At 46.1% G+C, this 13575-nt stretch overlaps 1 protein-coding gene across 5 annotated transcripts in view; it reads left to right on the plus strand.

Moving 5' to 3' along the window:
* The window catches only part of CFAP65 (cilia and flagella associated protein 65), a 245362-nt gene that overhangs the window by 74045 nt on the left and 157742 nt on the right, over positions 1-13575 (plus strand). For all 5 annotated transcript variants that reach the window (XM_078785710.1, XM_078785714.1, XM_068125878.2 and 2 more), the window contains one exon: positions 7326-7530. In XM_078785710.1, coding sequence (XP_078641836.1) covers positions 7326-7530 — 205 coding nt within the window. The remainder of the gene's footprint in view (positions 1-7325; positions 7531-13575) is intronic.

Here is a 13575-nt window from a genome sequence, read left to right on the forward strand (position 1 = left end):
AAATGGCGGTGCCTCACACATGGCGATGAGGGCCATGCCTGCTGCGCAAGCGGGAGGGATGGACCTGCAGAACCTCATGGCACAGCTACAGGCAGTCATACAAATGAAGATGGCAAAGAATAGTAAGCAAATGGAAAATAAAATGGATGCTCAGAGCAATAAAATTGAAGGAATGGGAAACCAAATTGGGGGATTGGGGGATTGAGAGACGGGTTGAGTAATTTGGAAAATAGAATGGGGGAGCAATTGGGAAGTCAAATTGGGGGGTTAGAAAGTAAATTGGGGGGATTAGAGAACAAATTAGGGAACCAATTGGAGGACGTGAATGGCCAAGCCAGGGAAATAAACGAGGGCTTGGCGAGGGAGAAAGCCAGGTGTGAGATAAGGCAGATGGGGAAGGACAGAGACCGCAGATCGAGTGGAAAGGTTGCGGGGGTATGCGACGGGGTAGCGCAGTTTGAGGAGCGCGGGAAAAGCGAGGTGGAGCAAGGCATGGTCACGTTGACCGGGTTAGAAATCGCGACCCGGGGTATGGGGAGGCCGGCGACCGCCGAAGTAGAAGAGAAAATTTTATTAGCGCCAGCGGTCATTGAACTGAATAAAGAAAATCAAATCAAAAATCGTGGAAATTGGGGCGGAAGAGACGGCGGATTTAGAAGAGCAACAGTTGAAGGAAAAGATGGAATATGTGCAAAGTCCGTGTTCGCATCCTGATGCCATCTATCTATAATGCCAGTAATCTCTGTGTGTCTGTCTGTGACCGCTGTTTCTCGACAACCACGGGTCCGATATACTTGAAACTTGCCAGGTATATTGCTGGGGACCCGAGGATGTGCCTTTTCAAGGTTTCATATTAATCGGACAAGTAGTTAGCGAGCTATGTCCAAAAAACGATTCAACCAATCAGAGAGCAGCGAGCTATCACGTGTGCCGAACGTGGCGAACAGACTCTGCCTCGGACGGCACATTTGAGAGCGTATTCATTTATTTCACGTTGGCAAACTATGTTGGCGTTAAACTATGTTTTAAAACTAATTAAAACTACTTTGCGATTCATTCGCTTTCCTGCGCGTTTGTGCACGCTATGGCGATTTCTTTACCAAACTCCGCAAGCCGTTCGCTTTGGACCAAACCATTTCATGTAAATAGAGGGGGGGGATTGTCACCGTACTCGCAAGCCGTTCGCTTTGGACCAAACCATTTCATGTAAATAGAGGGGGGGGGGGGGGGGGGGGGGGGGGATTGTCACCGTACTCGCAAGCCGTTCGCTTTGGACCAAACCATTTCATGTAAATAGAGGGGGGGGATTGTCACCGTACTCGCAAGCCGTTCGCTTTGGCTTTGCGAATGGACCAAACCATTTCATGTAAATAGAGGGGGGGGGGATTGTCACCGTACTCGCAAGCCGTTCGCTTTGGCTTTGCGAATGGACCAAACCATTTCATGTAAATAGAGGGGGGGGATATAATTTTAGATATATATATAGTACGGGCATGCCCTAGTACTTGCTAATTCCAATAAAGATTTGCAGGTGCGTGTGGGGAGGAGGATCCCAAAGGTAAGCCGGGCTGTATATGGCGTGAAAAGGTTTGGCGCGAAAGGATTTTTCGCGCGCTTGGGATCCCGGCGTAACCCGGGCACTCGTAGAAGGTCCGTGGTGCGCTGTGTGAATGGAAATGGCGCGCGTGTGCGAATGGCGCCGGAGTGCGAGTATGAAACAGGGAGTGAGAGCGAATGCACGACGGAGTGTATGTGTGAAACCGAGTGTGAGGAGTGCGACACAGAGAGTGAGTTGGTTGTGGAGAGTGTGCGGGAATGCACATTGGAGCGCGTGATTGGGTGTGCGACAGGGGATTGCACACCCGTGGGTAGGTGTGCGCTGAGCGGGTGGATGCAAGAGTGCACCCCCACGAGTGTTACGGAGTACGTAACGGGAGAGTGGGCGCGAGAGAAGTGTGTAATGGAGTGTGCGAGCAGCGAGTGGTGTGCACCTGAGTGTGGAGCGAAAGAGAATGCACGAGCGAGTGCAATGACGGAGTGTATGGGATGTACGAGAGGCGTTGGAGCGCCGGGATGTGAGAGTAAAGAAAGGAGCCCGTGGTGTGAGAATGCGAGCCGAGCATCGACACTGACCGGGGCAGCGCTTAGGCTGACGGGTAGCCGACGCGAGCTCTCGGGGCGTGGTGCATTTTGTGTGCTGCGGGGGCCGGCGGGGATCGTTGCCGCGTCACTCCTGCAAGGAGCGCCATGCACGATTCGGGCCGGGCTCCGCCTTGTATGGTCAGTGCCGTGCCGTAGCGGCGAGCGGCACGATTCCGGGGGAGAAGGGCCAGGTCGGACCTTCGCCCCCTGGCGGTGGTGGTGTTCCGACCGGGTGAGGTTGGGTCATCGGGCCGGAGACCGAAAGGGTCCGTGCCGAGATGGACCGTGGAACCTCGGTCCGAGTATGTACTTCTGATAACTGAAATTTTTTACCCATAATCCCTGCACTACTTAGCACGCCCCGCCCCTCGTGGCGGGGACACCAATACAGCTTATATCGACATCCGGGCTAAACATAGAACTTATTACAGGTAGATTCCCTATCACGACAGTTGAGTACCTACCTATGCAGATCTATCTGGCTCTAGATATTCCTCTACCCAAATTCATAACAATACATACATACAGTACTGGCATTACCTCACCATTTAAAGTGATCTCCCACCCATAGTTCGTTATTTCGACAGTTGGGGGTTCATCCTTGTCTGCAGCTTTCCAAAGCATCATTTGCAGATGTGCTCTATGGATATGGAGGGCTAGGTTTGTGTCTGTTGGCGGAAGGGACTTCAGAGCAGGAGGATTCTTTCGTTTTCGATAAGTCTCATAACGGGCAGCATTCATTGACTTGCTCTTCTTCTGCCCAAATAGATGTAGGAAGAAGGTTTTCCCAGTTGCTATCAGGTCATTGTAGGTAGCATTGTTCTCTCCCAGAACAAAGTCTATACCAGCAATATCAGTCTGGTTGAGCACTTTCAAGGCAGACAGTTTACCTTTTCCATTAGGGTAAGATACCGTGTCACAGCCTGAAAGTGCTATATATAGATAGATAGATAGATAGATAGATAGATAGACATATAGATATATAAATAGATATATGAAAGATATGTTCTTTCAGGTAAACAGATAGGAGATAGGGTTTTAAAATAATGTTATATGAGTTCCTTAAGGTAAAAAAAACATGGGTGTGCTCATCAAAATGAAATCCGTATCTTTAACAGTTTCTGAGTTTAGGTGATTTTAGGATTTCTATAGTTATGCATGGCGGCCATATTGGATTTTGGATAGTTGGAGGGATTTTAGGAGATTAAAACCATTTTATTTGGATTCCTTGGGGTCGAAAACATAGGTCCAGATACTATAATTAAGTCTCTATGTTGCTTATTTATCAAGATATTCCGTATTTAGTGATTTGACCTAATTAATATGCTAATTAGGTCAATTATGCAAAATGCTACACATGCAAAATAGCATCCGGCAGTCTCTGAGTCCTTAAGACCCATACATTACATTTCTACCATAAAATCTTATGGTACTCAACATTTCTAGGTTCACCAGGTTGGCTAGCAGACTATTATTTGCTCGAATCTCCAGGGGGACATCCGGACATGCTGTGTGATATGATCAGCCAACCTTTGGGTTGTACGACCCACGTACTGAGCTTCACATGGGCACTTAAACTCACAGATAACATTGCTGATTTGTGAGGTGGGCAGCACATACTTGTTGACTGACGTGAGGAGACGGCGGCAGGTGAAGATTACTCGAGGTTGCACAGCCTGGTACGTGTTTGATACCAGCCAGGTACGTGTTTCATACCAGACGGGTACGTGTTTGATACCAGCCGGGTACGTGTTTGATACCAGCCGGGTACGTGTTTGATACAAGCCGGGTACGTGTTTGATACCAGCCGGGTACGTGTTTGATACCAGCCAGGTACGTGTTTGATACAAGCCGGGTACGTGTTTGATACCAGCCGGGTACGTGTTTGATACCAGCCAGGTACGTGTTTGATACCAGCCAGGTACGTGTTTGATACCAGCCAGGTACGTGTTTGATACCAGCCAGGTACGTGTTTGATACCAGCCGGGTACGTGTTTGATACCAGCCGGGTACGTGTTTGATACCAGCCGGGTACGTGTTTGATACAAGCCGGGTACGTGTTTGATACCAGCCGGGTACGTGTTTGATACCAGCCAGGTACGTGTTTGATACCAGCCAGGTACGTTTTTGATACCAGTCAGGTACGTGTTTGATACCAGCCAGGTACGTGTTTGATACCAGCCAGGTACGTGTTTGATACCAGTCAGGTACGTGTTTGATACCAGCCAGGTACGTGTTTGATACCAGCCAGGTACGTGTTTGATACCAGCCAGGTACGTGTTTGATACCGTATGTTTGATTTGTTCTTCAAACCTTCGTGATGATTGTCCTTTCCCTGGCATCCTGATATATACCGGACATTTGTCAGGACCGATCTTGTGTTCCTTTGTCGTGTTGAGAAACTTGTGCACATATCTCTTGATTATATACTCCAGGTAACCATTGTCACCGAATATATTCATGATTTTGTCCATTTCAGTAGGAAGATTATAAGGTGAGCAAATCCTCCGAGCTCTGTTCACCAGGATGTTGATAAAGGTAATTTTGTATCTCGTAGAGCTGTAGGAATCCCAGCGAGTATACCTGCCCAGTGAAGATAGGCTTCCGGTAGTTGGATGTAGTGAACCACGTGGATCTTTCGACCACCACGTACAAGAAAGGCAAATGGGTTGAAGATTCAAGCTCCATGATGAACTTCAGAAAAGCTTCGGTTATTGTTTTTATGTCGTGTTTGTTTTCTTGAATATATTCACAGCCATTGCACGAGTGTGGAGCTTAAGCCAAAAGTATTCTTAAATATAATTTGTAAATGACGAATTCTGCAGAGATTATGCAATATTTAAAACAGAAAGAATTATTATAAATTATGGAGATAACAGGAGTTGTCATCCGACATGGTGGTGTAATGTTTGGAGCGTCCTCATCATCGTGGTTCAAACCCGGCCGAGTCATACCAAAGACTTTAAAAATGGAACGTACTGCTTCCTTGCTTGCCGTGCTGCTTCCTTGCTTGACGTGTTGCTTCCTTGCTTGACGTGCTGCTTCCTTGCTTGACGTTCTGCCTCCTTGCTTGACGTGCTGCTTCCTTGCTTGACGTACTGCTTCCTTGCTTGACGTGCTGCTTCCTTGCTTGACGTTCTGCCTCCTTGCTTGACGTGCTGCTTCCTTGCTTGACGTGCTGCTTCATTGCTTGACGTTCTGCCTCCTTGCTTGACGTGCTGCTTCCTTGCTTGACGTGCTGCTTCCTTGCTTGACGTTCTGCCTCCTTGCTTGACGTACTGCTTCCTTGGTTGACGTGCTGCCTCCTTGCTTGACATGCTGCTTCCTTGCTTGACTTACTGCCTCCTTGCTTGACATGCTGCTTGCTTGCTTGATGTACTGCCTCCTTGCTTGACGTTCTGCCACCTTGCTTGACGTGCTGCTTCTTTGCTTGACGTTCTGCCTCCTTGCTTGATGTACTGCTTCCTTGCTTGACGTGCTGCTTACTTGCTTGACGTTCTGCCTCCTTGCTTGACGTACTGCTTCCTTGCTTGACGTACTGCCTCATTTCGGCATCCATGGGGAGGAGGAAATTCCCCATTAGGAATGACCTGCTGAATGCTGTGACAAGGATTGCAGCGTCCTTGTTGTGGCAGAGTCGGTTTTTGTTGTGACAAAGATGGCGGCGTCCTTGTTGTGGCCTAGTCGGTTTTTGCTGTGACAAAGATGGCGGCGTCCTTGTTGTGGCTGAGTCGATTTTTGCTGTGACAAAGATGGCGGCATCCTTGTTGTGGCCGAGTCGGTTTTTTCTGTGACAAAGATGGCGGTGTCCTTGTTGTGGCCCAGTCGGTTTTTACTGTGACAAGGATGGCGGCGTCCTTGTTGTGGCTGAGTCGGTTTTTGCTGTGACAAAGATGGCGGCGTCCTTATTGTGGCCGAGTCGGTTTTGCTGTGACAAAGATGGCGGCGTCCTTGTTGTGGCCGAGTCGGTTTTTGCTGTGACAAAGATGGCGGCGTCCTTGTTGTGGCCTAGTTGGTTTTTGCTGTGCCAAAGATGGCGGCGTCCTTGTTGTGGCCTTGTCGGTTTTTGCTGTGACAAAGATGGCGGCGTCCTTGTTGTGGCCTTGTCGGTTTTTGCTGTGACAAAGATGGCGGCGTCCTTGTTGTGGCCGAGTCGGTTTTTGCTGTGACAAAGATGGCGGCGTCCTTGTTGTGGCCGAGTCGGTTTTTGCTGTGACAAAGATGGCGGCGTCTTTTTTGTGGCCGAGTCGGTTTTTGCTGTGACAAAGATGGCGGCGTCCTTGTCGTGGCCTGACCTGCTGAATGCTGTAACAAAGATGGCGGCGTCCTTGTCTTGGCCGAGTCGGTTTTTGCTGTGACAAAGATGGCGGCGTCCTTGTTGTGGCCGAGTCAGTTTTTGCTGTGACAAAGATGGCGGCGTCCTTGTTGTGGCCGAGTCGGTTAATGCTGTGACAAAGATGGCGGCGTCCTTGTTGTGGCCGAGTCGGTTTTTGCTGTGACAAAGATGGCGGCGTGCTTGTCGTGACCTGACCTGCTGAATGCTGTAACAAAGATGGCGGCGTCCTTGTCGTGGCCTGACCTGCTGAATGCTGTAACGAAGATGGCGGCGTCCTTGTCGTGGCCGAGTCGGTTTTTGCTGTGACAAAGATGGCGGCGTCATTGTCGTGTCCGAGTCGGTTTTTGCTGTGACAAAAATGGCGGTGTCCTTGTCGTGGTCGAGTCGGTTTTTGCTGTGACAATGATGGCGGCGTCCTTGTCGTGGCCGAGTCGGTTATTGCTGTGACAAAGATGGTGGCGTCCTTGTTGTGGCCTGACCTGCTGAATGCTGTAACAAAGATGGCGGCGTCCTTGTCATGGCCGAGTTGGTTTTTTCTGTGACAAAGATGGCGGCCTCCTTGTTGTGGCCGAGTCGGTTTTTGCTGTGACAAAGATGGCGGCGTCCTTGTTGTGGCCGAGTCGGTTTTTGCTGTGACAAAGATGGCGGCGTCCTTGTTGTGGCCTAGTCGGGTTTTGCTGTGACAAAGATGGCGGCGTCCTTGTTGTGGCCGAGTCGGTTTTTGAGGTCGACGTTTTCACCACTAACAAAGGACGTTTCTTCGGTGTTTGCATTATTGGTTGTTTTAATTATCCTAATGTTGATATCCCAGTCCAAGTCCATTGATCATCGCCCTTGTTGTCCGCAGGGAGAGCGATCACAACATGCTCACCACAAGAAGTTTGCCAGGTGTGTGCGGAAGTTGTTCTGCCCATGCTGGAGATAACCGATGTGTACGGCACCGGAAGCATGGCCGCCAGCATGAGCAAACAGCGGCTCTGGAATCATCTTAACCTGGGGACCTTGAACTCTCTACTGAGAACAGAGCAGACAACCCAAACTCTCAGCCCCAGGTAGCACAGGTGCAGCATATTTGTCCTTATTGTCTTTATGTCTCAAATAACTTGTACTTTTGCTCTGCCTCCTTATTTATGTATTTACCTCTTAAAAAACAACCTCCAGCTTCTCATGGGAATCTTATGAGAATCTGATCAGATCTCGAGACGGAACATTGTTTTAAGGGTTGTTCAGACTTTTTTTTAGTTCATCTTATGTCAAGGTTGTTTTTATATGAAGCACAAGAAAATGTCACCTGTGTCAAAGAAAGGTGCAAGCCGCACCTTGATGAAGCTTTGAAAGCTTCACCTGTTTTTCGTCGATTCCAAAGCACATTTCAGGAGCATAATGGAAAACTTGGAGAAGCATTTCTAAAAACATTCATATCACAGTCCAACAAACAGTTTCCGACAAGGACTCAGGGACGATGGAAAGTTGTATCACGAAGCACATACATCGGCATTACGGAACTCCGACACTACATCGACAAACAAAGAGATGATGGAACTCCGACACTACATTGACAAACAAAGAGATGATGGAACTCCGACACTACATCGACAAACAAAGAGATGATTGAACTCCGACACTACATCGACAAACAAAGAGATGATGGAACTCCGACACTACATCGACAAACAAAGAGATGATGGAACTCCGACACTACATCGACAAACAAAGACATGATTGAACTCCGACACTACATCGACAAACAAAGAGATCATGGAACTCCGACACTACATTGACAAACAAAGAGATGATGGAACTCCGACACTACATCGACAAACAAAGAGATGTTGAAATCCGACACTACATAGACAAACAAAGAGATGATGGAACTCCGACACGACATCGACAAACAAAGAGATGATTGAACTCCGACACTACATCGACAAACAAAGACATGATTGAACTCCGACACTACATCGACAAACAAAGAGATGATGGAACTCCGACACTACATCGACAAAAAAAGAGATGATGGAACTCCGACACGACATCGACAAACAAAGAGATGATTGAACTCCGACACTACATCGACAAACAAAGAGATGGTGGAACTCCAACACTACATCGACAAACAAAGAGATGATGGAACTCCGACACTACATTGACAAACAAAGAGATGATGGAACTCCGACACTACATCAACAAACAAAGAGATGTTGAACTCCGACACTACATCGACAAACAAAGATGATGGAACTCCGACACTACATCGGCAAACAAAGAGATGATGGAACTCCGACACGACATCGACAAACAAAGAGATGATTGAACTCCGACACTACATCGACAAACAAAGACATGATTGAACTCCGACACTACATCGACAAACAAAGAGATGATTGAACTGCTGTTCCTCAAGTTCAATTTCAATGTTCAATTGAACAAGTTCCTCCATGAACCTCCAAATATCCTCATTTTACATGTGATGTACAAGTTCCTCCATGAACCTCCAAAAAGCCTCATTTTACATGTGATGTACAAGTTCCTCCATGAACCTCCAAATATCCTCATTTTACATGTGATGTACATGTTCCTCCATGAACCTCCAAATATCCTAATTTTACATGTGATGCACAAGTTCCTCCATTTTCTCCAAATATCCTCATTTTACATGTGATGTCCACGTTCCTCCATTTTCTCCAAATATCCTCATTTTACATGTGATGTACAAGTTCCTCCATGAACCTCCAAATATCCTCATTTTACATGTGATGTACAAGTTCCTCCATGAACCTCCAAATATCCTCATTTTACATGTGATGTCCACGTTCCTCCATTTTCTCCAAATATCCTCATTTTACATGTGATGTACAAGTTCCTCCATGAACCTCAAAATATCCTCATTTTACATGTGATGTCCATGTTCCTCCATTTTCTCCAAATATCCTCATTTTACATGTGATGTACATGTTCCTCCATTTTCTCCAAATATCCTCATTTTACATGTGATGTACAAGTTCCTCCATGAACTTCCAAATATCCTCATTTTACATGTGATGTACATGTTCCTCCATTTTCTCCAAATATCCTCATTTTACATGTGATGTGCAAGTTCCTCCATGAACCTCCAAATACCTTCATTTTACATGTGATGTACATGTTCCTCCATTTTCTCCAAATATCCTAATTTTACATGTGATGTACAAGTTCCTCCATTAACCTCCAAATATCCTCATTTTACATGTGATGTGCATATACCTCCATGAACCTCCAAATATCCTCGTTTTACATGTGATGCACAAGTTCCTCCATGAACCTCCAAATAGCCTCATTTTACATGTGATGTACAAAGTCCTCCATTTTCTCCAAATAGCCTCATTTTACATGTGATGTCCACGTTCCTCCATGAACCCCCAAATATCCTCGTTTTACATGTGATGTACACGTTCCTCCATGAACCTCCAAATATCCTCATTTTACATGTGATGTACAAGTTCCTCCATTAACCTCCAAATATCCTCATTTTACATGTGATGTACATATACCTCCATGAACCTCCAAATATCCTCGTTTTACATGTGATGTACATGTTCCTCGATGAACCTCCAAATATCTTCATTTTACATGTGATGTACAAGTTCCTCCATGAACCTCCAAATATCCTAATTTTACACGTGACGCACAAGTTCCTCCATTTTCTCCAAATATCTTCATTTTACATGTGATGTACAAGTTCCTCCATGAACCTCCAAATATCCTCATTTTACATGTGATGTACACGTTCCTCTATGAACCTCCAAATAGCCTCATTTTACATGTGATGGACAAGTTCCTCCATGAACCTCCAAATATCCTCATTTTACATGTGATGTACAAGTTCCTCCATGAACCTCCAAATATCCTCATTTTAGATGTGATGTACAAGTTCCTCCATTTTCTCCAAATATCCTCATTTTACATGTGATGTACAAGTTCCTCCATGAACCTCCAAATATCCTCATTTTACATGTGATGTCCACGTTCCTCCATTTTCTCCAAATATCCTCATTTTACATGTGATGTACATTTTCCTCCATGAACCTCCAAATATCCTCATTTTACATGTGATGTACAAGTTCCTCCATTTTCTCCAAATATCCTCATTTTACATGTGATGTACAAGTTCCTCCATGAACCTCCAAATATCCTCATTTTACATGTGATGTACATGTTCCTCCATGAACCTCCAAATAACCTCATTGTACATGTGATGTACAAGTTCCTCCATGAACCTCCAAATATCCTCATTTTACATGTGATGTACATGTTCCTCCATGAACCTCCAAAAAGCCTTGTTTTACCTGTGATGTACATGTTCCTCCATGAACCTCCAAATATCCTCATTTTACATGTGATGTACATGTTCCTCCATGAACCTCCAAATATCCTCATTTTACATGTGATGTACAAGTTCCTCCATGAACCTCCAAATATCATCATTTTACATGTTATGTCCACGTTCCTCCATGAACCTCCAAATATCCTAATTTTACATGTGATGTCCACGTTCCTCCATTAACCTCCAAATATCCTCATTTTACATGTGATGTCCACGTTCCTCCATGAACCTCCAAATATCCTCATTTTACATGTGATGTACAAGTTCCTCCATGAACCTCCAAATATCATCATTTTACATGTGATGTCCCCATTCCTCCATTTTCTACAAATATCCTCATTTTACATGTGATGTACAAGTTCCTCCACGAACCTCCAAATATCCTCATTTTACATGTGATGTCCACGTTCCTCCATTAACCTCCAAATATCCTCATTTTACATGTGATGTCCACGTTCCTCCATGAACCTCCAAATATCCTCGTTTTACATGTGATGTACATGTTCCTCCATGAACCTCCAAATATCCTCATTTTACATGTGATGTACAAGTTCTTCCATGAACCTCCAAATATCCTCATTTTACATGTGATGTACAAGTTCCTCCATGAACCTCCAAATATCCTCATTTTACATGTGATGTACAAGTTCTTCCATGAACCCCCAACAACATGCATTTTAAGGCCATTTTCCCTGCTAGAGCGGGGGTTAGCCTTGCGGTCCCCATGACAATCTTCTCCATTTTGCCCTATTTTCTGCATCTCTCCTTGTTAACCCCCTTGCCCGCATTTCTTCTTCCACCATCTTTAGCCAAGTCTTTCTCGGTCTTCCCCGTCCTCTACTTCCTTCTACATCAATTTCCATCACTCTTCTCAACCAGTCACTTTCATCCTTCCTCAACACATGACCAAACCATCTCAGCCTGTTCCTCTTCACAGCATCAATCACAGGCAATATTCCCATCATCTTTCGCAATTCATCATTTGTCTTCCTCTCTCTCAACGATACTCCGCACATCCATCAAACCATTCGCATTTCCACCCTTTCCAGCCTTCGTTGCTGCTCTACGTTCATTACCCATGTCTCACTCCCATAAATCATAACACTTCTCACACATGCAGCATACACCTTTCCCTTCAGCTTCAGCGACACTCTCCTCCTCATCAGCACGCCACTCAGTTCCCGAAACTTCTTCCATGCACATCTCACTCGAGCAACCGTTGCCGAGTCTGATCCACCTTCTCCATTCAGCATGTCTCCGAGGTAGCAAAATGTTTTCACACCTTCCAGCTTCACGCCGTCTCCAAGATCCAACTCAACTTTTCCTCCCTCTGTGCACACCTTACATTTGAATGTAGCTGCCACACTGGTAAATGACCCTCTCAGACCACTACATTTTTGATGAACCCACTCAGCGCACATTGTACATTGAATGGAGTTCACTCCGACACCCTTCCTGCACACAGCACACGGCCACTTCCCAGTTCTTTCCACCTCACCACATGCTTTACCACTTGCCATCACCTTCGTCTTTCCGATATTCACCTGCAGACCTTTTGTCTCCATACATTCCTTCCACTTGTTCATCTTTTCCTTCAGTCCATCCATACTTTCCGCAATCAACACCAGATCATCTGCATACAACTCCCACGGTAAACCCTCCTCTACGTTCTGAGCCAGCACCTCCATCACAGCTACAAATAGTAGTGGACTTAGTACCGACCCCTGATGCACTCCCACCTTCACCTCAAACTCACCACTGTTCCCGTCCTTCGTCCTTACAGCTGTGCGCGCTCTTTTGTACATTGCCATCATTACTCTGATCAACCATTCCTCCACTCCTAACTTCCTCAATGCCCATGTCAATACTTTGCGTGGAACCCTATAGAATGCTTTCTCCAGATCAACAAACCCAAAAAACAACTTCCTCCTCTTCTCCATGTACTTCTCCTGCAACTGCCTCACAATGAAAAGCGCATCTGTCGTTCCTCTTCCTGGCATAAATCCAAACTGCATTTCGTCGATCTTCACTTTCTTCCTTATCCTCCTCTCCAACACCCTTTCCAATACCTTCATTCCATGCTACAATAACTTCATCGCTCGGTACGAGCCATACTCCAGAGGGTCACCTTTCCCCTTGTATAGAGGGACGAGGGTACTCAGTTCCCAATCCACTGGAATGCGGCCTTCTTTCACCACCAGATTACAGATCTCTGTCATTCTCTTCACACCCCAACTTCCTGCTGCCTTCAACATATCTCCCACAACTCCCGTCGGCCCTCCCGCTTGTCCACTCTTCATTGCTTTTATCGCTTCCTCAACTTCCTTCTCAGTTATCTTCTCTGCCGGTCCTAAAACTGGGTTACTCTCTATGTTGCCATCCCATTCATTCTCTGTATTCAACAGCATTTCCATATATCTTTTCCATCTTCCTTTAATTCCATCTGGGTCGACAACGATTTGTCCCAATTCATCCTTCAAGCAACTCACCCCCATCACATCACACCTCTCTTTCGCTATCTGCTTTGCAATCCTGAATACTGCTTTCTGACCCTCTTCCGAATCCAAGCGTTCTCCGAACATTTTCCTACGTGCCTCCTGCGCCTTTGCTACCTCTTTCTTTGCAGCCTTCCTGGCTGCCTGATAACTTTCATGCTCTGCTGTTTCTGCTCCCGTACCCCTCGCCTTCTGCCACTCCTTGAACTTCTTCCTCTTCTCGTCAATCCTCTTTCCAA

This window comes from Myxine glutinosa, chromosome 10, assembly GCF_964187855.1.
Source record: "Myxine glutinosa chromosome 10, kmMyxGlut1.1, whole genome shotgun sequence".
NCBI classification, from domain to species: Eukaryota; Metazoa; Chordata; class Myxini; order Myxiniformes; family Myxinidae; genus Myxine; species Myxine glutinosa.